The sequence below is a fragment of the Oncorhynchus masou genome, chromosome 13 (genome assembly GCF_036934945.1).
Source record: "Oncorhynchus masou masou isolate Uvic2021 chromosome 13, UVic_Omas_1.1, whole genome shotgun sequence".
Taxonomy (NCBI): domain Eukaryota; kingdom Metazoa; phylum Chordata; class Actinopteri; order Salmoniformes; family Salmonidae; genus Oncorhynchus; species Oncorhynchus masou.
The window spans coordinates 80,720,305-80,748,013 of NC_088224.1; the positions used below are offsets into that span (position 1 = coordinate 80,720,305).

A 27,709-nucleotide genomic window follows, 5' to 3' on the forward strand; every position below is an offset into this window, starting at 1 on the left:
CTTTTCCCCCAGCATTGTCCCAGCCATAACCGCGGCAGCAGGAAGAATTAAGTCTTACACAATAGCATGGGGCTTGCTTGTCATAGCCACTCTGTAGCTCACCATATAAGATGCTTCTAGTCCCTTCTTATTAATGCATCTGTTGCTTTTACAGATGTCTTACTACTCGAAAGTAGTCTTTTTTTCAAGCAAAAAACTCCGGGGGGTTGTTTTTAAAATGGTCATGTTTACTTTCTAAATGTCTGCGTGAGAGTGAAGGTTTCCCATGAGAGAGTAACGGTTAATGTGATTGGATGTTAATTATTTGAATAGGCTACCTGTATTTGATATTGTGTTGTTATTTCGCTGAACACTAGATGGTTTAATACAATTTTTGGCAGTATAACGAGGCTACTCAGGCAAGAAAAAAACCTCACCCAAATGTGTAGTTCCGTTGGAAAATATAAATGTACTGTGTGAAAATGTGAAGATAAACATTTATTTTTTAAAATGTGAATCACATTTTTATTTGGCGTACCCCCGACGGCATTGCGCGTACCCCAGTTTGGGAATACCTGGTCTAGAATGTCATTTTATGCTGTAGCGTTAAGATATTCCTTCACTGTAACTAAATGGTCTTCGCCTGAACCATGAAAAACAGCCCTAGACCATTATTCCTCCTCCATCCAACTTTGCAGATGGCACTATACATTCGGGCAGGTAGTGTTCTCCTGGCATCTGCTAAACCCAGATTTGTCCAGATTTGTCAGTTGGACTGCCAGATGAAGTGTGATTCATCACTCCAGAGAATGCATTTCCACTGCACCAGAGTCCAATGGTGGCGAGCTTTACACTACTTCAGCCAACGCTTGGCATTGCGCATGGTGCTCTTAGGCTTGTGTGCGGCTGCTTGGCCATGGAAACCCACTCGGTGGTCCCGTTCTGTTCTGTGAGCTTGTGTGGCCTACTGGCAGAGCTGTTGCTGCTCCAAGACATTTCCACTTCACAATAACAGCACTTACGGTTGACTGGGGCAGCTCTATCCTATGACGGTGCCACATTGAATGTCACTGAGCTCTTCAGTAAGGCCATTCTATTGCTAATGTTTCCTATGGAGATTGCATGCCTGTCTGCTCGATTTTATACAACTGCCAGCAACATGTGTGGCTGAAACAGCCAAATCTGCTAATTTGAAAATACACAAATACTTGTGTCTATATAGTGTTTGTTAAAAGTTTTCTTCTGGCCTACTCTTCCTCATCAGGGGGGACCTACTGTAACACTCCTCATGGACCCTATTAATCAGGTGTGTTCAAAACCTGGTCACCCAGTGGCTCCCCAGGAGGGGTTGGTAACTCCTGATGTAGGTTCAATGCAGAAGGAACAGAGTGGAGTCATTAAGAAGATAGATACAATGACCAATAAAGATGTAGATTATGATCCATTTTTATCAAGTGAAGTCATACGATACCTGTCAAAAGTTTTAGAACACCTACTCATTCATGGTTTTTCTTTATTTTGACTATCTTCAACAATGTAGAACAATAGTAAAGTAGTGAAGACATCAAAACTATGAAATAACACATATGGAATCATGTAGTAACCAAAAGAAGTGTTAAACAAATCTAAATATATTTGAGATTCTTCAAAGTCGCCACCCTTTGCCTTGATGACAGCTTTGCACACTCTTGGCATTCTCTCAACCAGATTCATGAGGTAGTCACCTGGAATGATTTTCAATGAACAGGTATGCCTTGTTAAAAGTTAATTTGTGGACTTTCTTTCCTTCTTAATGCATTTGAGCCAATCAGTTGTGTTGTGACAAGGTGGGGGGTGGGGGGGTGCAGTCGCAAAAAAACATCAAGTGCTATGATGAAACTGGCACTCATGAGGACCACCACAGGAATGGAAGACCCAGAGTTACTTCTGCTGCAGAGGATAAGTTCATTAGAGTTAACATCAGAAATTGCAGCCCAAATAAAAGCTTCAGAGTTCAAGTAACAGACACATCTCAACATCAACTGTTCAGAGGATACTGTGTGAATCGGGCCTTCGTGGTCACATTGCTGCAAAGAAATCACTACTAAAGAACACCAATGAGAAGAAGAGACTTGCTTGGGCCAAGAAACACGAGCAATGGACATGAGACCGGTGGAAATTTGTCCTTTGGTCTGGATTGTCTTTGTGAAACGCGGTGTGGGTGAACGGATGATCTCCGCATGTGTATTTCCCACCGTAAAGCATGGAGGAGGTGTTATGATGTGGGGGTGCTTTGCTGGTGACACTGATTTATTTAGAATTTAAGAAACACTTAACGTGCAGAATGCTGTTTACGCCATCCCATCTGGTTTGGGCTTAGTGGGACTATCATTTGTTCTTCAACAGCACAATGACCCAACAGACCGCCAGGCTGTGTAAGGGCTATTTTAACAAGGAGGAGAGTGATGGAGTGCTGCATCAGATGATCGGGCCTCCAAAATCCCCAGACCTCAACCAAATTGAGAGGGTTTGGGATGAGTTGGACCGCAGAGTGAAGGAAAAGCAGCCAACAAGCGCTCAGCATATGTGAGAAGTCCTTCAAGACTGTTGGAAAAGCATTCCAGGTGAAGCTGGTTGAGAGAATGCCAAGAGTTTGCAAAGTTGTCAACAAGGCAAAGGGTGACTACTTTGAAGAATCTCACATTGTGATTTGTTTAACATTTTTGGTAACTAGATGATTCCATGTGTTATTCCAGTGTATTTCTGATCAATTTGATGTTATTTAAATGGACAAAAATGTGCTTTTCTTAAAAAAAAAAAAAAGAAAATATTTAAGTGACCCCAAATTTTTGAACGGTAATGTATATGAGGAATTACATGAATACAGAGACAGTGTTACATGATCACACAGTAAAGGCACCCAGATAGGCACTCATCTGGCTTTTCATATTATCCACAACTTCTCCCTGCATGCATTTGGCTTCATATACGTGGATAATGCATACATACAATAATAAGGCCTTTTACCAAGCATTTTGGTTAGTGATGACAAGTACTGCATACATATTGTTTCCAGTAGTCTATATGGAATTGATAACCAAAGAAAAGTCGAAACAAGTTTAGCTGTATACGTCACACGAAGATGAATGTTGATATGTTAATAACAACCAATACATTGAGATACATAAGTGTCCCAACAGTAAATGACAATCAGCTGATATAGGCAAGACGTTGATAATTAGGCTTGTTTAGGCAGATACAGTTGCTCGCTCCACCAGTTTGCTTGGAGTAGGGGACTTGGAGCAGGCAGGGTTGTGTGTATATATCCCACCCCAGGTAGAGTAGTAGACGTATGGGGGACAGATTGAGGACTGGGAGGGTGAACATGTCAGAGCCCCAGGGTGTCTTTCTGCACTTGGCAACCCAGAAGGGTGTTTCCAGCCTGGACACACTCAGACACACTGGCCACTGAAACACACAACATCACCAGGACAGGCATCATTATACTGTGGCATCATGGTGGCAAGGATGTTGCAAAATGTATCTTCAACACTTGTTTGAAGACAAAATACCACCAACATTGTATTGTGAATGATTATATTCAAAATACAAATATATTTGTCATTTAATACAGTATGGTAGATTCCTACTAGGAAATTGCTTTCACCTAAACATTTTCTTTCCAATCAGGGCAGAAGGACAAGAGTTGCCAGGACTATGAGTGTAAGCTATAGCTACCTTTCTGAGCCTGAATCCATGATACTGCCTTCATGGCCAGAAACTGCCACTCTTCCTGAGCCTCCATCTTGAAACCATAGAGCCATACCAGGGCGAGAACCGTGGCCCACACCTCCTGGTCCACCTGAGTGAGGAAGAGAGTGCGAGAGACCAACAGATTGAGAGAGAAACAGAAAATAATGACACTGAGACATGGGTATCATAGGGACATTCAATTCAATGTTCATCAAGCCTTTGTCCAGAGCTGATGGTCCTTCTATAGAGCGCACGTGCAGATACTCTGTGAGTGCATCATCTTGCAGCATGCTCACAATACACAGTATCAGTCAAACGTTTGGACACACCTCTTCATTACTATGTTCTACATAGAATAATAGTGAAGACATCAAAACTATGGAATAACACATGGAATCAGGTAGTAACCTAAAAAGTTAAACATATATTTTGATTTGTTTTTGAGATTCTTCAAAGTAGCCACCCTTTGCCTTGATGACAGCTTTGCACACTCTTGGCATTCTCTCAACCAGCTTCATGAGGTTGTCACCTGGAATGCATTTCAATGAACAGGTGAGCCTTCTTAATTTGTTGATTTTCTTTCCTTCTTATTGAGTTTGAGCCAAATCAGTTGTGTTGTGACATGGTAGGGGTAGTATACAGAATACAGCCTATTTAGTAAAATACCAAGTCCATATTATGTCAAGAAAAGCTCAAATAAGCAAAGAGAAACGACGGTCCGTCATTACTTTAAGACATGAAAGAGGGTCAGTCTGGAAAATTTCAAGAATTTTGAAAGTTTCTTCAAGTGCAGTTACAAAAACCATCAAGCGCTATGATGAAACTGGTTCTCATGAGGACCGCCACAGGAAAGAAGACCCAGAGTTACCTATGCTGCAGAGGATAAGTTCATTAGAGTTATCAGCCTCAGAAATTGCAGCCCAAATAAATGCTTCACAGAGTTCAAGTAACAGACACATCTCAAAATCAACTGTTCAGAGGAGACTGCGTGAATCAGGCCTTCATGGTCGAATTGCAGCAATGAAACCACTACTGAAGGACACCAATAAGAAGAAGAGACTTGCTTGGGCCAAGAAACACAAGCAATGGACATTAGACCTGTGGAAATCTGTCTTTTGGTCTGATGAATCCAAATTTGAGATTTTTGGTTCCAACCGGCGTGTCTTTGTGATACGCAGAGTAGATGAACGGATGATCTCTGTATGTGTGGTTCCCACTGTGAATCATGCAGGGGGTGTGATTGTGCTTTGCTGGTGACACTGTCTGTGATTTATTAAGAATTTAAGGCACACTTAACCAACATGGCTAGCACAGCATTCTGCAGCGATATGCCACCCCATTTGGTTTGCGCTTAGTGGGAGAATAATTTGTTTTTTAACAGGACAATGGCCCAACACACCTCCAGGCTGTGTAAGGGATATTTGACCAAGAAGAGGAGAGTTGGAGTACTGCATCAGATGACCTGCCTTCACAATCACCCAACCTCAACCCAATTGAGATGGTTTGGGATGAGTTGGACCGCAGAGTGAAGGAAAAGCAGCCAACAAGTGCTCAGCATATGTGGGAACTCCTTACAGGCTGTTGGAAAAGCATTTCAGGTGAAGCTGGTTGAGAGAATGCCAAGAGTGTGCAAAGCTGTCATCAAGGCAAAGGGTGGCTACTTTGAAGAATTTAAAATATATTTTGATTTGTTAAACACATATGGTTACTACATGATTCCATATATGTTATTTCATAGTGTTTATGTCTTGTCTATTATTCTAAAATGTAGAAAATAGTAAAAACAAAGAAAAGCCCTGGCATCTCAGTTTATTTCTGTGGACCCACCTGTGCAGGCTTTGGCTTGGACACCTCCTCCTCTGTCTTCACCAGCACCTCAGCCAATGCTGCCTCTAGGACCCAGGAACCAGAGGCCTTCTGAAGGGAGATCAGCTGGAGGAGAGGGTCCCTCACAGGCTTAGAGGTTGGGGCTGGAGAGTCAAAGTCTAATGGGATTGGACAACATAATGGTTAGAACGGTTACAGATGATCTAAATGATTACATACCTAATACCTTAACTGTTCCATTATAGCGTCAGTGGCTAACTGGGTCACCCTAACCGGAATCCTAACAGTTGCGATAAAATCCTTGTGCTGTGTGTAATACAATCACAATAAATAGAACACTGAGGAGCATCAAACAGTGTTACAATTCCTTGAATAACAGGTATTTGGAATTAGGTTAACACAGACATTAACCCTTAACCCTCGTAAAACTGACCATCCTACCGATCCTCGACTTCGGTGAAGTCATCTATAAAAAAGCCTCCAACACTCTACTCAACAAACTGGATGCAGTCTATCACAGTGCATTTGTTTTGTCACCAAAGCCCCATAAACTACCCACCATTGCGACCTGTACGCTCTCGTTGGTTGGCCCTCGCTTCATACTCGTCGCCAAATCCACTGGCTACTGGTTATCTACAAGTCTCTGCTTGGTAAAGCCCTGCCTTATCTCAGCTCACTGGTCACCATAGCAGCACCCACTCGTAGCACGCGCTCCAGCAGATATATCTCACTGGTCACCCTCAAAGCCAATTCCTCCTTTGGTCGTCTTTCCTTCCAGTTCTCTGCTGCCCATGGCTGGAACGAATTGCAAAAATCTCTGAAGCTTGAGACGCACATCTCCCTCACTAGCTTTAAGCACCAGGTGTCAGAGCAGCTTACAGACCACTGAACCTGTACATAGCCTATCTGTAAACAGCCCATCCATCTACCTACCTCATCCACATACTGCTATTTATTTATTTTGCTCCTTTGCACCCCAGTATCTCTACCTGCACATTCATCTTCTGCCGATCTACCATTCCAGTGTTTAATTGCTATATTGTAATTATTTCGCCACCATGGCCTATTTATTTCCTTAACTTACCTCATTTGCACTCACTGTATATAGACTTTTTGTTTTCTTTTGTTCTACTGTATTATTGACTGTATGTTTTGTTTATTCCATGTGTAACTCTGTGTTGTTGTTATGTGTCGAATTGCTACGCTTTATCTTGGCCAGGTCGCAGTTGCAAATGAGAACTTGTTCTCAACTAGCCTACCTGGTTAAATAAAGGTGAAATAAAAATAATAAAAATAACATTTTAAAAATTACCTTCAGAACAGTTGTTGTCATAGCCGAATACTTCTATAGCATTCAAAGCTGAAACCCAATGTAAATTGTTTATGTTGTGTCGTACATTCCCACAAACAAAAGTCTATCTACTAAAGATCACAATTCAACATTACAGTACTTCTACCCAAAATACACTGAACAAAAATATAAACGCAACATGTAAAGTGTTGGTTTCATGAGCTGACATAAAAGATGCCGGACATTTTCGGTAAGCTCAAATAAAATGTTGTGCACAAATTTGTTTACATCCCTGATAGTGAGCATTACCCCCTTACCCCCTTTGCCAAGATAATCCATCTACTTGACAGGTGTGGCATATCAAGAAGCTGATTAAACAACATTATATTGTGTTGGGGACAATAAATGTGCAGTTTTTTCATACAACACCACAGATGTCTCAAGTTGAGGGAGCATGCAAGTTGAGGGAGCATGCAATTGTCATGCTGACTGCATGAATGTCCACCAGAGCTGTTGCCAGATAATTGAATGTTAACTTCTCTACCATAAGCCACCTCCAACGCCTTTTAAGAAAATTTGGCAGTACGTCCAAACGGCCTCACAACCTGCAGACCATGTGTTTGGCGTTGTGTGGGTGAGTGGTTTGCTGATGTCAACGTTGTGAACAGAGTGCCCCATGGTGGCAGTGGGGTTATGGTACGGGCAGGCATACGCTACGGACAACGAACACAAATGCATTTTATCGATGGCAATTTGAATGCACAAAAATACCGTGATGATATCCTAAGGCCCATTTTTTTAAGGTATCTGTGACCAACAGATGCCTTTCTATATTCCCAGTCATGTAAAATCAATATATTAGGACCTAAGTCGCTCTGGATAAGAGCGTCTGCTAAATGACTTAAATGTAATGTAAATGTAATGGATGCATTTAAATTGACTGGTTTCCTCATATGAACTGTAACTCTGTAAAATCTATTAAAATTGTTGCATGTTGCATTTTATATTTTTGTTCAGTATAATTCAACATGAACCATGTTGATTCCAACATTTCTGTAAAAGTTATGAAATGTGTCAAAACATGAATTATTTAAATTAACCCTGAAATTAATAAAACATGTAGTTTCATCAAAACTCGGGGCGGCAGTGTAGGCTAGTGGTTAGAGCATTGGACTAGTAACCGAAAGGTTGCAAGTTCAAATCCCCGAGCTGACAAGGTACAAAACCTGTCGTTCTGCCCCTGAACAGGCAGTTAACCCACCTAGGCCGTCATTGAAAATAAGAATTTGTTCTTAACTGACTTGCCTAGTAAAAAAACAACAACAAAAAAACATGAACCCACATGAACCCAAGTTTAACTTGCCTGGGGCACAAATATTCTTCTGCAGACTACACGCTATCACCATGGGGCTGCACCGAGTCATACCACACGACAGCAACATGGGCATGGAGCTGTGATACAACACTGAGAAAGAAGGGAAAAACACAGGTCACTGGGTTACAAACATGAAGGTACACGCACCAAACTCATTAATGACTAAACTATGAGGATTCTGTCTTACACGTGCAGGGGGCACAGATTGAGACACTTCAGCTCGCGGTTACCATTTATTTAGCGCCGTTTACATATCTGCATAAAATAATTTCCTTGCACAGCCTCTCCCCGTCACACAAACACTCACTCACTTGGTGTGGGGACATGTCTGTGTAGCAGCTGTCCTTGCAGGGCCTCTCCCCGTCACACAAACACTCACTCACTTGGTGTGGGGACATGTCTGTGTAGCAGCGGTCCATGCAGGGCCTCTCCATCTCCTTTGTGGACAGCGATGAAGGCAGTAAAGGCACTGCTCACTCCTGATTGGACGCTGAGCTCTATCACCTTCTCTTTCACTCCCTCCTTCTCACCATCCTGCTCCCTCTCTTCCACCTCCAGGGATTGGATTAGGGTTCGAGCACCCAGCCTGTGGACGGTCATTCTGGAGAGGAGGGATAGAGAGAAGAATTAGAGGAAAGAGAGAGAAGAGAGAAGAGTTAGAGGGATAGAGAAATTAAGAGGGTGGAGTGGGGGAGTTGGAGGGTCGATGATAAAATGGGGGTACCTATAGTACAATATATATATATATATAAAACCATACTACATAGCTGAAATTCATTTGAAGTGCTGGAACATGTTGCCTGTAAATAGTGGCACATTCCCTTAATGCATCTGACCAAGGCCTGCAGTGTTGTTTTTACCCAGTGTTCTCTGTAGGCTTAAGACTGAAGCTCAGCTGGTTCTCAACAGGCTGCTTGGCCAGGCTGTACTTCACTGTCACTGAGCCCTCTGTGTCCCCCGAGCTCTGAGCAGGGGAGAGAATGAGAGAGAGCGAGGAAGAGACAGACAGAACGAGAGAACGAAAACAAGGAAATACAGGGTTGAGTGAAACACGTGGACCGTGACCCAAAATGTAGTTGTCTTGCAAATAAGTTATGACCTTACCAGTTTCATTTGAACATTGACATACTGCATGTTAAACAATATTAACACACATAACAGTAGAAGGCAGAGTCCTCACCTCCCCAGTGAGCTGGGCATACAGAAGTGCCCTTTGACCCTGGAAGACCACTCTGATTGGTGGAGACAGAGGGTTGACAGACACCCCCTTTGGGACATTCCACTTGACTGAGATGTCCACCACAGCTGGCTGCAGGGCAAACCGGAGAGACTGCATCACCTGAGGGAGGAGTGTTAAGGAGGTGGGAGAGTGGTAAAAAATGTCATTAAAAAAGGAAAGAGATAGAATAAGGAAGGTGATAAATGTTTATAACCAATACAGCCCTCAATTTACACATGTACACACACTGATAAGCTCTCTTACTTTGGGCTGCATCCTGTCCTGTCCTGTGATAAACTGTGCGTGCCCTCTGGCCTGCTTGGCCACCCCAGAAATGAGAGCAGTGCTGGCCCCCTCCCCGATCCCAAAGGAGAAACACCTGACAGGGACACACCCAGGAATCACTATTATTGTTGTTATCAAATACCAAAATAAATCCATATCACTTGTATCATTTTCTTGTCCTCGCGGGGTGACTGAAAACACAGACAGGTTGGGTAGGTTTACTTTAGATTGGGTTTTACAATTCATCTTTTGAGTCAAAAAGACCAGTGGTTAGACCTTTACTTTCCAGACAGGTGCAATGGGTTCTGTAACAAACTCTATTAAAACCAGTTAGTCCAATTATTTCAGGTGGGAGGTGACAGAGCTAGCTATGGGATCTCTGCCCCAACTTGGTAATGATAGGGGAAACAGTGCTTGTGGGCCCACCTGTGAGAACCGGCATTCGTCTTCACCAGATCCAGGACTTCCTTGGTGTTCCCCACCTCACCGTCAGTGAACAAGAAGAGCTGTGGAGGACAGAGCAGGTGTTACAGAGATAGCACTGACAAAACCTCTTGGGCTTTACCAGTTCATTTACACTGAAGTAACAGGCACCATACCCCTTCAGGCCATTTCAATGCTACGGCTATACGTTCAAAAACACAAAAATAGGAGTCAACCTCTGACTCTCTGAACAAAGGTACTAAGGCAATCTGCCTACTAATATCAAAAGTGTTGGAAGACAGCTGGTGAGGACGCCTCACTAACAGGCACAGCAGGAATGGAGGCTAGCCTCGCGGTCTCTGCCTCCAGTTCTATATGGCGCATTTTGAGCTCCAAATGCTGTTGTTCTCTTTCTGCCTCACTGAGGAGTATGAAAATACATTATGATAAACAGGCTGTTTCTCATCCACTACAGCTAGGTGACCAAGTACTGGTGTTTTTGCCTGTTCCAGGATCTTCACTGTCAGCTCGTTTCTCTTTTCTTGAAAATAAATTAAGTGAAACTGATTATGTGCTTCAAACTCCTGATAGAAACGCAAGTATTGGGTGTGTCACATTAACATGCTGAAAGCATACCACACCCGACCCATCACCCAGGTAGATAGTTCAAAAACAGCGGAAGGTACTGCTGTCTCCTCTGCTTCTACTGCGATGATAGTGGGCTGTCATATTAATGATGTTGATGGAGATGGATTAGAGTTGTGCAATACTCAGCAGCAGTGCATTAGATTGCCCAACTCAGAAATGCTGCTGTCTCTCCAGTCAGGTCTGGTTCATTTAACGGACGGACAGGCAGACGATATTGTGAGGCTACTACACAGTTTTCCATGTCTCTTTAATGACGTTCCTACTCGCACCAACGTGTTGGAACATGACATTAATGTTGGAAATGCTGCCCCTATCAAGCAACACCCATATCGTATCAACGCTTCTAAGAGGAAGATAATGAGGGATGAAGGGAGATATTTGTTGGAGAATGACGTGGCTATGCCAAGTTCAAGCCCTTGGAGTTCTCCTAGCATTCTGGTTCATAAATCTGATGGTACATCCAGATTATGTATGGATTATCGAAAGGTAAATTCTGTCACAATGCCAGATTCGTTCCCGTTATCCAGACTGGACGACTGTATCGACACTCTTGGTGCTGTGACTTATGTAACTAAGTTGGACCTCAGATCATGTTGACTCTCTAAGGGTAGTATGTGAATGTTTGGCAGCTGCTTCTCTAACCCTGAACTTGGCAAAGTGCGAGTTAGGTAACAGTAGCCTTCCCAATCTCGGCAAAGTGGTCAGCCATGGACAGGTGCGCCCTGTTGATGCCAAAGCCTTGGCTATAACTGCATTTCCCACACCTACCACCAGACGAGAGCTATGCCGCTTTTTAGGGATGGTTGGCTACCACCGTAGTTTCTGTAAAAATGTCTCTGCTGTAGTTGCTCCATTGACCGATTTGCTCAGTCCAGCTAGATCATTTGAGTGGTCCCCTGATTTTAAGGTAGCTTTTGATACTGCCAAAGCACTCTTATGTAGTACCCATGTACTTGCTGCTCCGGATTTTGAACAACCGTTTAAACTTGAGGTAGATGCTAGTGCCAGAGGTGCTGGTGCTGCTCTACTGCAGCAGGACAAGTGGAGTGGATCATCCTGTTTGTTATTTTTCTTGTAAATTTAACAAATGTCAGACAAACTATGCAACAATAGAACAAGAAGCTCTAGCTTTGTTGTTAGCTCTGCAATACTGAAGTATATATTGGTTCCAGTGCCCTACCAGTGGCCGTATATACTGACCATAATCCCTTAGTGTTTCTCCACCGGATGTACAACCAGAACCAGCGCCTATGCGTTGGGCGCTTATTGTACAAATTATCATTTGGAGATCCGCCACAAAAAGGGTTCTGAAAAAGTGTTGGCAGATGCTTTGTCTCGTGTTTAAAAATTATGATTTTTGTATGTTTTGTAAATACTGTGGTCACAATCCTGGGGGTTGCTCTTTTAAGGGTGGGAGTGTTACAGATACAGGTATTGTGTGTGTATTTCTTGTCTCTCCTTCTCCCCTCACAGGTGACAATCATCATTCTCCAATCAGTCACCAATCAGAAGACACCTGCTCCTTTTCCCTTACCCTATCACATTCCCTTGGTTTAAAAACCCTGTCAGTTGTTTTCTCTAGAGCTCAATCTCTCTGTAGATCTCTTGTTTGGTTGAGCAACTACATGTCACTTTGTCCATTACCCTGTGAGTATTAGTTATTGTTTTGTTATGGTATTTGACTGTTTGTTTGATGGTGGGAAAAGGGGGTACTTAGACAAGTCGCCCATGGGCATACACTACCCATAGGACTACTTTGTCTAAGAACACTAGTTAGAACTGGGTGGACCACCCACTGTATTTTTGGTTAGTTAGCTGTATTGAAGTAGGCTAGTCTAGCTTAGGGGTGTTTTTGGATATTTGTTTCTTTCCTTGGGTCCAGCTCAGTCCCTTTTTCTGCCCCCCCCCCCCCGTTCTCATTGTTGTCCGTTCTCATTGTTACTTTTTCACTGTTGTAATTTGCATGAGTTATGTTACGGGTCTCGTTGCCTTCCCCCCTAGACTAGGCCAAAGGGATTTGTAACAGCAGGTATGTTGATGTGTCAACGTTAAATAATGTACGTGCAACACTGATACTGAGAATGTTTCCTTAGTAACCAAAAACACAGGTCTATTTGGTCTCCCAGTAAGCCAGGCGTGTTACTGTAAATACCACACTCAAAATACACTGTTTGCTAGGGTGTTACTCTAACTAAACATGCCTAAAAGGTCCCTCATGTTCTAAGACATTGGTTGCTCCCGTTGGAGACCAGGGTTCATATCCTGTGTGTTACAGAGGGATAGGTGGGAGGAGTTTCAGGTGTTTCAAGAGGAACCTGTATGAATCACTGTGTGTGTGTGTGTGTGTAAGGTATATAGAAGGCCAATGAGTGAGATGATTAGAAAAAAATATTCAAATGCCACTCCACAATGATACAATAACTGACAGACTTTTGTTGACCACTCAGATAGTTGAGACACCAAAAAACAAACCTAGTCAAACATGGTAGTGGGTCCCTTGGCATCATCAAAAATACATCATATATTTTTACTAACAGTCGTTATACATTGCGTCATCTATACACGCATGCATAAACTAAAGTAGATAAAAGGTCATTGAGAAACATCTAAAGAAATCTCTGTTGGAGGATACGGTGGCAGGCTTTAGCAAAGGCATTTACATTATTGTTACCTGATAACATTGCACACAATTTATTATTTTCATCTAGATCATTTTAACTATCATTTTGGCTGGACAGCTGACGAAAAACATCATCCCTACTGTCATTGTATAACCCACAGTAAAGCAACGCATGAGGTTCTGTTTCAATGGAAGCATTGTTACAGAAAGTACAGACATTTCTCTGTGGGAGTGTTTGTGTATATTATTATTTTTATTTAACTAGGCAAGTCAGATGAGAACACATTCTTATTTACAATGACGGCCTACCCCGGCCAAACACTAATCCGGACAACGCTGGGCCAATTGTGCGCCACCCTATGGGACTCCCAATCACGTCCGGTTGTGATACAGCCTGGAATCGAACCAGGGTCTGTAGTGATGCCTCTAACACTGAAATGCAGTGCCTTAGACTGCTGTGCCACTCGGTCTAAGGCACTGTAAGGAATGTAAGGTGTGTTAGATACCTGTCTGGGCTGGTCGGGGAGGCAGGGCTGGCTGTAGATATGTTTTAAAGGCTGGAGGATCTCTGTACCTCCCAGGTCAGCCCTCATTTCTTTCACCTTCTGCAGAGCCTCATCCATAGTCTTCTGGCTGTACTCCACACTCTTACTGACGTCCAGATAGATATACACACACAAGGTCAAAGGGTCATCACCACAACATATTACAGACCCAAGCCATAGACATTTGAATCTTTCCTCTACCTGCTGCAAATTATTAGATGTAAACAAGATTGAAACAGGGGTTGGAAGGAGAAAACACTCACGGAAAGAAGGACTCATAACTGGACCCAAAGCCGATGATGTTGAAGTAGCAGCCCATGGGCAGGCTTTTCAGCAAGAGCAGCAGAGTTTCCTGCAAGAGAGAAGTCCAACAAGTGTCTTTACTCTTCAAACTTTATAGGACAGTCTTAAAGAACTAGGACAGAGTAACCACTGTGTACTGGATTTAACTCCAAACTACCTTGTGGTGAATCCTGTGCAGATTGAGCTGTTCATTCACTAGAATATGGTTGCTGTGTGTGTGTGTGTGTGTGTGTGTGTGTGTGTGTGTGTGTGTGTGTGTGTGTGTGTGTGTACCCTGGCACTGCCAATACGGTCCTGTGACCCAGACCCAAGGTGCATGGGGCATTCCATGCTGCCAGAGCGATCCACTACGAACAGGAACTCCCCGTGTGAGGTCATAGATGACATCACATCCTTGGGGAACTCTGGGTACAAGCTCAGCATGACCACTGGATCACCCATCAGAGAGCCTGGGGGGGGGAATAGTGTGAGGGAGAGAGAGAGAGAGAAAGACATGTGTCCAACAGTTTTTCTCAATTTCTATAAGACGCCTCTCCTTCAGTCTCACCATGTCCCTCTCTATAAACATGGATGATGGTAGTAGACTAGACTACTCATTGATCTCATATACACCAATCTACACCCCCCCCCCCTCACCTGGCTTGGCAGAAGCCTGAGCTGCCTCTACTATAGCAGTAGGCTGGTGGGTGTCTTGGTAATACAACAACAGCTCAACATCCCGGTCAAACTGATGACCTGCAGCCAGACTGACCTGCAGTTAGAACAAATTTCACATGAAGGCAGAGCAGACAGAGAGGGAATTGAACAACTATGAAGGATTCTGATGGTTTATGGTGCTAGTGAGAGTGCAAGCACACAGACATACACAGTGTACACATTCATACGTACGTACATACATAAAGCAACACACTTACACATGCATATGAACACACACACACACAGTACCGTGGCTTGCGTTTTCTCTGTGTTGAGGTAGTTGAGTGGGTCCAGGGGACAGTTGGACTCTACTCTAGAGATGGGATGAGGGGACGACACATGGGCACTGAGGGACAGACTGTAGGGGACAGAACCAGCGGGCACCGAGGACACCTGGGCACTGCCACCACTACCACTGTCTGACCCTAATAGAGAGATGGGTGAGGGAGAGAGGAAGAGAGAGGGGAGAGAGAACCACAGATTAGAATGTTTTTGTTCCAGCACAACACTAACACTCCTTTCATCTCATCAACAACTCACCAAGACCTTGATTCATTCAATAATGATTCATTCATTAAAACGGGACTGTAACTGAAGCCTGCACCATCCCCTGTGGGTCTCCAATAGCAGGACTGAAGACCACTGCCCTATGGGACAGGTACTGGTTCCTCGTCACACTGCTGCCCACAAGGTTTTTACTTTGTTTTACACTGCCCTATGATGTATTAGTGGTTTGTGTCTCTATACAGGGGCCCATGTTCTTACCCTGGGGTTGGTAGCGGGGGTTGAGCACGGCGGGCAGGCAGAGCCTCAGGCCGTCGTCAGCCTGTACAGCCAGCTCTGTCACATAGTCCAGGCTGACAGAGGCCTTCTCCCCTGGAGGCAGACTGCCCACACTCAGCTTGAACACGTCCGGGCTCTCATCACTCTCCTCCAATAGGAAGGCCTGCTGGCCCGAACTCAATGCATCATCATACTGCTCCTGTGCCTGAGGAGGGACAGAGGAACAGGACGCATCATCAGCCTGCCACAGTATAGTACAGTAGTATACATCCAGGGGAGGGTGCCGTCTGACTGACACTAGTCAGGTCAATGGGGTTTGACAGAGAGTCGCTTTGACAAAGCAGTAGGTTGGGAACCAGTTTTACAGGGTCAAAGTCTACTACTGAGAGCAGAGAGCTGTCAACAAACATTTGAATAACTTTTGAAGGCGCCTAGGTCATAGACTGCTGGTTCACCATAAAGTGATAATAATAAGTAATGGATTGGATTTATAAAGCCTTTCTACCAACTGAGGTACCACAAGCACTTTACATAGTAAGGGGGAAACTCATCTCATCCACCATCAATGTGTGGTACCCAGCAACCATTTTGTGCCAGAATGCTCACCACACACCAGATAACATGGTGGAGAGGCGAGGAGTGATATTTACCAATTAAGAATGAAGGGATTATTAGGTTGCCATGATTGAAATGGGGCCAGGTTAGCTGGCCGCTAACATTTTATACCAAGTTGCTCTTAAAACTGTGTAGTAACGCTCTAATTACACTAGTAACAACACTTGTACTAACATGTTATTGATTGGTATTAAATGTGAAATTAACCCAAATCCTGCAATAAATTATACTTTTGTAGATCTCAGAAAATGTAATAAAAATGTCTAGAGTTGCATTTGTCTCATTATTGACTTGTCATCTCTCCTCACCTTCTGTTTCTCCTGAACCTCAGCCACCACCTCAGTCTGTCCTATCTTTGCGCTGAACCTGCAGACAGCAGCCTCTCCCGGCAGAGGGAAAACAAAGATGGCCTCCAGAGGGCTCTGCTCCTGGTTCTCATACTGCAGAGTGGAGCTCACAGTGGCCACATGCCCCTGCACACTCACTTCCACAACAATACTCTTCAGAGGCACTGAGAGAGGTAGGGATGGATGGATGGAGCAACAGATTTTTAATTTCGTGAAAAATAATATACAGTTGAAGTCAGAAGTTTACATTCACCTTAGCCAAATACATTTAAACTCAGTTTCAAAATTCCTGACATTTAAACCTTGTAAAAATTCACTTTCTTAGGTCAGTTAGGATCAGCACTTAATTTTAAGATTATGAAATGTCAGAATAATAGTAGAGAGAATTATTTATTTCAGCTGTAATTTCTTTCAACACATTCCCAGTGGGTCAGAAGTTTACATACACTCAATTAATACTTGTAGCATTGCCTTTAAATTGTTTAACTTGGGTGAAACGTTTTGGGTAGCCTTCCACAAGCTTCCCACAATAAGTTGGGTGAATTTTGTCTCATTCCTCCTGACAGAGCTGATGTAACGGAGTCAGGTTTGTAGGCTTCCTTGCTCGCACACGCTTTTTCAGTTCTGCCCACAAATTTTCTATAGGATTGAGGTCAGGGTCTTGTGATGGCCACTCCAATACCTTGACTTTGTTGTCCTTAAGCCATTTTGCCACAACTTTGGAAATATGCTTGTGGTCATTGTCCATTTGGAAGACCCATTGGCGACCAAGTTTAACTTCCTGACTGATGTCTTGAGATGTTGCTTCAATATATCCACATCATTTTTCCTTCCTCATGACGTCATCTATTTTGTGAAGTGCACCAGTCCCTCCTGCAGCAAAGCATCCCGACAACATGATGCTTCCACCCCCGTGCTTCACGGTTGGGATGGTGTTCTTCGGCTTGCAAGTGTCATGACGTTGCCCTCTTTGGGTACAGCGAGCACCATCCCAATCGCTCTGTCTCCTACAACTAGGCTGCTGTGGCCATGAGGAGACAGAGTGAATTTTCATAGAGAACAAAGGAATTTCTTCGACCTCACAGAACTTGAGGTCTGAACAACATTTATGTTCCGGAGAAGGTATAAAAGATCGGTGAAGAATCCAGCTACGAACTGGTCCGGTTGGTACAATTTGGTGAAGCTCATGGTAGACGGTGCGGCCACATTACAATAACACTGTTTATATAATAACCTCAGATATGAGGTTTACATCTAATTGTTGTATAAGATGAATGAGTGAGGATGATACTGTTTGTAAATTGTGTAACGTGATTTTGGACTTTTTAATGAAGGAAACTCCAATTCCCCTTTGAGTTGAACTAAATCAGAGGACCGCCCATGAGCCCAGTTAAGGTAAGGCATCCTGGGACAGGCCCTTTTCTGCAATTCTGAATAAAACCCCACCGTGAGAATTTCTCAACAGACCATGTTTCTCTCAATCATGAGAGGACAAAGGTTGCAGACCAGCTGACCTCGATAACGAGAGGGCCAAGGTTGCAGACCAGCTGACCTCGATAACGAGAGGGCCAAGGTTGCAGACCAGCTTACCTCGATAACGAGAGGGCCAAGGTTGCAGACCAGCTTACCTCGATAACGAGAGGGCCAAGGTTTGAGACTAGACTGCTGAATCTTTTAACCATACCACGTGGTTAAACTCTTAGACTATCGATACCGACAGAATAAGAACAAGTCTTTGATATTAATTACTAGTCTGCAGCTAGGAATTCGGTATCATTGAACGTAAAGAACAACATCCGCTGAAACATCTATCCATAACGACATGAATGAATGTCACTGAACTATCTATTCTAACCATGGCAGAGTGAGAGAGACGGACAATTCTACAAAAAAAAATACTTTTCACCAGCGATCAAGACGACACACTGAGCGTAAATATATATATTGATTGCAATTGTTCCCGAATGAGTGAGAGTTCATGTGCAAAGGATTCGCATTTCAATTGTTATAATTATCAACTCTGTCGTGACTTCTCATCTGACCCCCACTCCCCTTTTGTCTAACAAGCCGCGATGCCGGTTTCGCCCACTAGGGCACATTCCCCTATCATTTCTTGTAACCACATTTACTTTGTTTGTGTGGGCACTTCTGTGATTGTTTAGTTATTTAATAAATACATGATTTAAGACAATTGATGTATGGATGAAACATACATCAATTTACAACGTTTGAAATGAGACTAACGTGAGGTAAAGTAAATAATTCATTAATTTGAAGACTAATTGATCAGATAAAATATCTGAAAAGTTATTTCAGGAAATGATAACTTTGTAATCTGAATATTTTTCCTCGGCCCCCGACTTCCTAGTTAATTACAGTTACATGATTAATCAGTTTAATCCTGTAATAATAATTACTGAGAGTTATTTGATAAATAAGTCTTCAGTTTAATGATGCCAAAGACACGACACAAGCCTCCCCCTTTTTCCTCCAAACAAAATGATGGTCATTATGGCCAAGCAGTTATATTTTTGTTTCATCAGACCAGAGGACATTTCTACACAAAGTAAGATCTTTGTCCCCATGTGCAGTTGCAAACCATATTCTGGCTTTTTTTAATGGCGGTTTTGGAGCAGTGGCTTCTTCCTTGCTAAGCTGCCTTTCAGGTTATGTCGATATAGGACTCGTTTTACTGTGGATACACATAGATACCCGTTTCCTCCAGCATCTTCACAAGGTCCTTTGATGTTGTTCTGGGATTGATTTGCCCATTGACACCAAAGTACGTTCATCTCTTGGAGACAGAATGTGTCTCCTTCCTGAGTGGTATGACGGCTGTGTGGTCCCATGGTGTTCATACTTGCGTACTATTGTTTGTACGGATGAACGTGGTACCTTCAGGAATTTGGAAATTTATCCCAAGGATGAACCAGACTTCTGGAGGTCAACAATTTGATTTCTGAGGTCTTGGCTGATTTCTTTTATATTTTTTCCATGATGTCAAGCAAAGAGGCACTGAGTTTGAAGGTAGGCCTTGAAATACATCCACAGGTACACCTCCAATTGACTGAAATGATGTCAATTCGCCTATCAGAAGGTTCTAAAGCCATGACATCATATTCTGGAATTTTCCCAGCTGTTTAAAGGCACAATCAGCTTAGTGTATGTAAACTTCTGACTCACTGGAATTGCGATACAGTGAAATAATCTGTCTGTAAACAATTGTTGGAAAAATGACTTGTGTCATGCACAAAGTAGATGTCCTAACTGACTTTCCAAAACTATAGTTTATAAACCAAAAATTTGTGGCGTTGTTGAAAAACGAGTTTTAATAACTCCAAACTAAGTGTATGTAAACTTCCGACTTCAACTGTAAATGTGGTGAAATGTTCTTAAGTATTTATTTCATAAAAAAGGAAGAGAAACAGACACTGGAAGTAAACAATCATGTCTGCTTTCAAACCGTACCTGGTTCATTCTTAACAGTTATCAATCCACAGCAGTTCACCATTTTGGCTCCTGTATGGAGAATTCAGGTGTCATATCATTGTCCTGGTACCGGCCTGTTACTTTAATGAAGTTAATTGCCATGTGTGGCCAAGTAGGCTACTGTGGCTATTTGATCATTATGTAGGTATACCAGAGTGGCCTACCATCAAAAACAATGAGAAAATGTATCTCATAACATTTTAACAGGGACATAGCTGTTTTATCATTCGGCCTACAGTAGCAGCCAATGAGTGGTGTTCAATGTAGGCTTCATTCCATGAGACTTAAAACATGCAGAGCTTGACATTAACCTGTTTATCCACTTGTCCTTCAGACAAGGAGGTGACAAAATGTGTTGTGTTATTTTGATGCAAGAAACCACTTTCAAAATATAATGCATTATTATTCCCAAACCATTATTACAGAGAATCTGACAAATTATGCTAACCTGTGCCTATTGGCTACATAGCGTATTCAAGCCTGTCTCAAAGTACAACACAAACAATGTACATGGTTTGTGCTCTTGCAGGAAGCAATCACTCCCTATTGCTGACTAAAAATGATCTATACCTGGGCTAATAACTCACTAACTAGAAAAGGATATGAACTAAATGTGCACACATGGCTACATGGTGCTCTCGCTTTGATCTCCAAACAAGAACAACTACTCAAGACCACAGCTGTAAACACAGTCCAGTTCAAAGTAAATGGCACAGATCCAAATATGGCAATGGTCTATTTGCATATAGGCCTACTGCAGCTCTGATTAGTTATGCCGCACCGTTCGGTGTAAAGTATGGGCTCAGTTGTGCGCAATAGAATCCTACTCTAAGGAATTCTTTATATGACAATCTCTTGCGTAGTTCGTTTTGTTTTGTTATGTTGAATTGATAGTGGGTAATATTGTGTTGATTCAACCACAATTGACATAGTAATTGGAAACGTTGACAGTGTTAAGTGACTCCCCATCCCGCATGAGGGAGCGTAATCGACGACTGACACTAATTAGCATAACGCAACGGACATAAATATTCCTAGAAAATATTCCTATTCATGAAAATCACAAGTGAAATATATTGAGACTCAGCTTAGCCTTTTGTTAATCACCCTGTCATCTCAGATTTTCAAAATATGCTTTTACAGCCAAAGCTAGACAAGCATTTGTGTAAGTTTATCGATAGCCTAGCATAGCGTTTTGTCCAGCTAGTAGCAGGTAACTTGGTCACGGAAATCAGAAAAGCAATGAAATTAAATTGTTTACCTTTGATGAGCTTCGGATGTTTTCACTCACGACTCCCAGTTAGATAGCCAATGTTCCTTTTTTCCAAAAATAATATTTTTGTAGGCGGAATAGCTCCGTTTGTTCTTCACATTTGGCTAAGAAATCGCCTGGAAATTGCAATCAATATCGACAGAAACATGGCAAAAGTGGTTTATAATCAATCCTCAAGGTGTTTTTCAAATATCTATTCGATAATATATCCACCGGGATAATTGGTTTTTCAGTAGGACCGATTGGCTACCTCTGTATTTTATGCGAGAATCACTCTGGGAGCATCAGGTGACCACTTGCGCAATGTAGCCGCTTACGGGTATTCTTCAACATAAATGTGTAAAACTACGTCACAATGCTGTAGACACTTTGGGGAATACAGAGAAAAAGTAATCTGGTTGATAGTCCATTCACTGCTCAATAGGGACTCAATGGAACGCTGCGCTTTTATAACATGAGGCACTTCCGGATTGGATTTTTCTCAGGCTTTCGCCTGCAACATCAGTTCTGTTATACTCACAGACAATATTTTTACAGTTTTGGAAACTTGAGTGTTTTCTATCCTAAGCTGTCAATTATATGCATATGCTAGCATCTTGTCCTGACAAAATATCCCGTTTACTACGGGAGCGTTATTTTTCCAAAAATGAAAATACTGGCCCCTCGTCACAAAAGGACTAACAGGGAAAACTCTAGAAAGTTGAGTGAAGTTCAATCTTGTGGTTCTATACATGGGATGATCTACAGTACCAGTGAAAAGTTTGGACACACCTACTCATTCAAGGGTTTTCCTTTATTTTTACTATGTTCTACATTGTAGAATAATAGTGAAGACATCAAAACTATGAAATAGCAGATATGAAATCATGTAACAAAAAAAGTGTTCAACAAATTAAAATACATTTTATATTTGAGATGGTTAAAGTAGCCACCTGTTGACTTGATGACAGCTTTCCACACTCTTGACATTCCCTCAACCAGCTTCACCTGGAATGCTTTTTCGACAGTCTTTTAGGAGTTCCCACATATACTGAGCACTTGTTGGCTGCTTTTCCTTCACTCTGCGGTCCAACTCATGCGAAACCAACTCAATTGGGTTGAGGTCAGGTGATTGAGGAGGCCAGGTCATCTGATGCAGCACTTCATCACTCTCCTTCTTGATCAAATATATACAAAACCAAAAATATACAATTTGGACTCGTCAGGCCAAAAGACAGATTTCAACAGGTCGAATGTCCATTGATTGTGTTTCTTAGCCCAAGCAAGTCTCTTCTTATTGGTGTCCCCAAGAAGTGGTTTCTTTGCAGTAATTTGACCATGAAGGCCTGATTCACGCAGTCTCCTCTGAACAGTTGATGTTGAGATGTGTCTGTTACTTGTACTCTGTGAAGCATTTATTCAGGCTGCAATTTCTGAGGCTGGTAACTAATGAATGTATCCTCTGCAGCAGATGTAACTCTGGGTCTTCCTTTCCTGTGGCGGTCCTCATGAGAGCCAGTGTCATCATAGCGCTTGAAGATACTTTCAAAGTTTTTGAAATGTTCCAGATAGACTGACCTTCATGTCTTAATGTAATGATGGACTGTAATTTCTCTATGCTTATTTGAGCTGTTCTTGCCAAATAGGACCATCTTCTGTATACCACCCCTACATTGTCACAACACAACTGATTGGCTCAAACGCATTAAGAAGGAAAGAAATCCCACACCTGTTAATTGAAATGCATTCCAGGTGCTGGTTGAGAGAATGCCAAGCGTGTGCAAAGCTGTCATCAAGGCAAAGGGTGGCTACTTTGAAGAGTCTCAAATATAAAATATAGTTTGATTTGTTTAACACTTTTGGTTGCAACATGATTATTTCATAGTTGTGATGTCTTCACTTTTATTCTACAATGTAGAAAATAGTAAAAATAAAGACAAACCCTTGAATGAGCAGGTGTCCAAACTTTTGACAGGCACTTTATACCTTCTGCACACTACTACGCACTTTAGAGGGAACATTTCTCTACACCAACTTTTTCAGTTGTTGCACAAAGCACATGATTTGGTGTCACTTTTTATAATTGACAATGACCTGGCCTGTGTTCCATAATGAGCCTGAATTCCATATAGAACCTACCTAATAATGACAAGCCATCTTTTAAATTAGCATGCCCTTGTGCCCGAGTAAAAATGTGACAGGGAAGCAAATGACGAGTGCATAATTTCAATAGCAGGGGATTTGATCTTTCATTTGTGGACTGAGCAAGTAGCCACAACGAAGGGTTTACACAGGCATTACCAAGACAATTTTAAAAGGACGTTTTCAAGCACTGAATTGTAATTTACAAGGACCTACATTTAAAAATGTAACTGTTTTAATAGCCAATATATATAATTCTATGTATTACCACCGTAAGGATAACATGTTTTAACAGGCCTACCCAATGGCATTATGAATTGACATTCAGATTATTATTTTTTACATTCTAAATATGTCAGAATAATGTGGGCATTGCCTGACTAAATAGACCATATACTGCTGTAAAATAGGGACCTTGTAGCAGTCATAAGGATAAAGATTTTGCAGTAGTCTGGCAGATAGAGGTGCAAATGAATATTGGATTTATTTACACAGCACTGGTGATGGTGATAAATGTACAATTAAATTATATTTACAAACTTCTGACTTTAAAATGTGAGCATTCAAAAAGAAAATGGCCTCTTATCAGGAAAAAAACTATCCTTACTATACAAAGCACATGTGGGTTCTCCTAGGCTCAAATGCAGCCTCCTCATTGAGTTCTCAAACGTGAACAGACATGAACATCCCAAATCAGGCACTTCTAAAGAATAGGTGTGGCCGGCCATATCTTGGAGCGCAGGCCAGGTGTATCTATATATGCTCAAGCACGCAAGTTCACACATTTAACATGACGGAGAAACCAGACACAATCGACATTGGAATACACACTGCCCTTACCCACCTTGACAAAAGGGATACATATGTGAGGATGCTGTTCATCACCTACAGCTCAGCCTTCAATACCATAGTGCCCTATAAGTTCATTACAAAGCTGACAGCCCTGGGTCTGAACTGGGTCCTAGACTTCCTAATGTGTTGCCCCCCCAGGCGGTGAATGTAGGCAACATTACCTCCTTGACATTGATTCTCAACACGGGGGCCCCACAAGGACGCGTCCTCAGTCCCCTCCTATATTCCCTGTGTACCCACGACTGTGTGCCTAACATAGTTCCAATTCCATTATCAAGTTCGCTGACGACACGACAGTAGTAGGCCTGATTACCATCAACTACGTGACAGACTACTGGGAGGAGGTAGGCACTCTGATGGCGTGGCACCATGTAAACAACCTCTCCTTCAACATTAGCAAAATAAAGCAGTTGATTGTGGACTTCAGGAGGAACCAGGCTGGACAAGACTCCATCCTCATCAACAGGGTTGACATGGAGACCGTCAAGGCACTTGTATGGAAAACCAAGTTGAAACAAACATCTGATGCCTTGCTCATAATAACCGCACATGGTTTTACCTCAACAAGCACAACAGACTAGTGGAACCCCCTTCAATTGAAACAGTGGGAAACCAAATGAAAGCGGCAACATCTATCATATAAACTGATCTGAAATAAAATCACAAAATAATTATATTGGAGCAGTAGAACTTCTAAATATGCTACCATAACTTGAATTACTTTTCAAGGCCAAAATATAATTTAAGGTAGGCTTATTCCGTTGACTGAATTTGGCATTGCAAATATTCAACCAACACTTTCAATGCCACTCAACAACCAAACATTTGAAAGCTGTGCATTCTCTATTCCAGAGAGACAGGATTTCCTAACTTAAATTTTAATTTTTAAATATATTTTTAATTGTTGGATATAAAACTGTAAAAACACCAGGAAATGAGCTCCAGGTGATTTTTATTTTGGACATCCCAAGTATTCCCAAGCATAATAGAGAAACCCACGTGATTGTACACAAATGTATGCAAGGTTTCAAATGATTGTTTTATTCAAATATATTTGGGATTCTTGCGGTCAATATGCAGTCTACAAATGATTTGTAATTATGTTATGGTCCACGACCATCCACTCAAGAAAAATATTGGCCGTGGCTGAATATAGTTGATGATCTCTGATTTATATGTGTACAACGCACTTGTGATTAATAATCAATTATATAGCCTAGATTAAAAATAGCATTATCACAAGAACATTCTTTACTGGCACTGACAGTCAATGGTGCACTGGAGTGTTTAGCCTAACTGTGCAGCCCTGTATGTGGAGCCCTGATGCACGCACACGGACAGGGGAATTCCCCTGCTGTTGTTGCTTCTTCAGAAGGTTGGTTAAATTTGGGTCATTACTGTTTAATTAAATAATTTCATTTTAATAAACATTTGAAAAGCAAATTGTGAACTAAAAACTACCGTGACCAGGTACAGTTCTCATTGGCACCATTGTGACCAATTCAAAATGTGTGTCGCACTGCCAAGTCAAATGGTCACAAATACAACTGTTCTGGTCGCAGTATCAAGCCCTGGTTGATCATGCGCCATAAGTGCTGGTTGCTGATAAAACATTGCTTTGTACAGTAACACAATACTGGTCTTTCCAGAACAGACAGTAATTCCTCATACAACAGATGCTTTGTGTAAAAATGGACATTTCCAAGCCTGAAGTTATTGTGAACAACAAATAATGAAATCACAGCAGCCTGATGCAATAACGTCAATATCTGTCGAGCCAGTGTAATCTCTGGTTGAACTAGTGAAATAGGATGGAATGCAATAGTCAATAATGTCAGGAGGTAGGCCCGACCTGCCACTTGGAGGTCAGGTATTTCATTTGTATACTTATTGTACGGTCCTGAGCATTAACATCCAACAATTCAAACTATATGTTGGATAAACATTGACATGAATGACATGTGACTATTACTGTCTCTTGCTAGGCACATCAGGTTCCGTCATGACTGTTAGGGTTGGGGGCAATCGTGGTATAGTAATACAATGAGCCAAACAGCCAAATTATGAGTACAAGTGATTTTAACTTTAATTAAAATGGTATCAATTATACAATTAATACATGTAAAATAGCCTTGATGTCAAGTAGAGTAGTGGTTTCCCAACCTCTTTCGGTTAATGTACCAACAAGAACAATTTATTCTGTCCAGAGTACCACTGAAGAACCCCCAGAAGTGCATTTTACCAGTTAACATATGGTCTCATGAGTCTTCTCAAGTACCCTCTGAGGATAAGCCAAGTACCCCCAGTGTTTAATATTAAAAAATGACAGGATTAGTTCAAGTGGTCTCTGCGGATTAGAATAAATAAAAATAAACACAAAATCACAATTGCCCCCGGTCTCCTCAACATGACCGATTTCTGAACGTTCTACACTCCTGAACAGACCCGGAGGCGTGGTCTTTGCTTGTTGCTCTGCACGGTCAGTTTTAGGTTACTTGAATAGACGCCAACATCCAAAAAAATACGGATAGTGTGATATGTGGATGATATCGAATTGAATAGCTATTTCTTACCACCGAAAATCATAAGCAAAGTAGGTAATACGTCATTTCGAAATGTCTGATAAAATGTACAATATTTTGAGAGCCTGAATGCTCTCACATAAATAGGCGAATCATCCTATAAACGACGCAGTCATGTAACATATTACCTTGACAAATGTGATAGGCTAGTTTAATGGTTTCCTTTTATTGGTCCTGGAGATAAAATCCCAGCGTTTCAACGTTCGTGTCGCATTAATAACCGAGTAGGCTACTTCTTCCTGGTTTATAAAGATTGACGTCAATAGAAAACATTGCGCAATCAACTCATTGGCCAGTGTTCATAGTCACGCCTGTTATCTTCCTTACCATTGGTGAAAAGACACAATGGGCCATTCAACCAATCGTTGTTTTTGTGTCTGTTGCACGGGTTTTGACGACTTTGTAATGCTTTAAACGTATTCGACATTTATTTATATTGGCTATAGCAATTCGTCAATGGACTGAACACTAAACATATCTGTATTGTTATTGTGTTTATGGCTAGTCAATTCATTGGTTATCTACTCAGAGTTTAGTATGGTGTCACCACATTCCGCTGCCCATATTAGGCTTAAAAAGACGTTAATGGGGTCTTCAAGCCGACTCATCATACCTAACACTCCTCATGGACTATATTAATGAGGTGTGTTCAAGCAGGGCTGGAACAAAAGCCTGCACTCCCAGTGACTCTCCAGGAGGGTTTA

The 27,709-nt window shown here is 42.0% G+C and overlaps 1 protein-coding gene across 2 annotated transcripts; it reads right to left on the reverse strand.

Annotated features, from left to right (window-relative positions):
* Positions 1-1,407: 1,407 nt before the first annotated feature.
* LOC135553127 (von Willebrand factor A domain-containing protein 5A-like) lies at positions 1,408-27,696 on the reverse strand. 2 transcript variants are annotated; one of them, XM_064985261.1, is made up of 19 exons: positions 27,134-27,696; positions 20,157-20,207; positions 16,650-16,852; positions 15,709-15,931; positions 15,193-15,368; positions 14,884-14,998; positions 14,521-14,696; positions 14,208-14,296; positions 13,906-14,050; positions 10,135-10,214; positions 9,688-9,802; positions 9,385-9,543; positions 9,065-9,168; positions 8,588-8,805; positions 8,193-8,294; positions 6,851-6,898; positions 5,539-5,696; positions 3,697-3,820; positions 1,408-3,426 (listed from the first exon to the last, which is right to left on the reverse strand). In XM_064985261.1, the coding sequence occupies exons 2-19, from the start codon at positions 20,197-20,199 to the stop codon at positions 3,347-3,349; spliced, it is 2,358 nt and encodes a 785-aa protein (XP_064841333.1). In that variant the 5' UTR covers positions 20,200-20,207; positions 27,134-27,696; the 3' UTR covers positions 1,408-3,346. The 2 variants fall into 2 exon arrangements, with proteins under 2 accessions (XP_064841333.1, XP_064841334.1); XM_064985262.1 differs by lacking the exon at positions 6,851-6,898.
* Between the last annotated feature and the right edge of the window lie 13 nt (positions 27,697-27,709).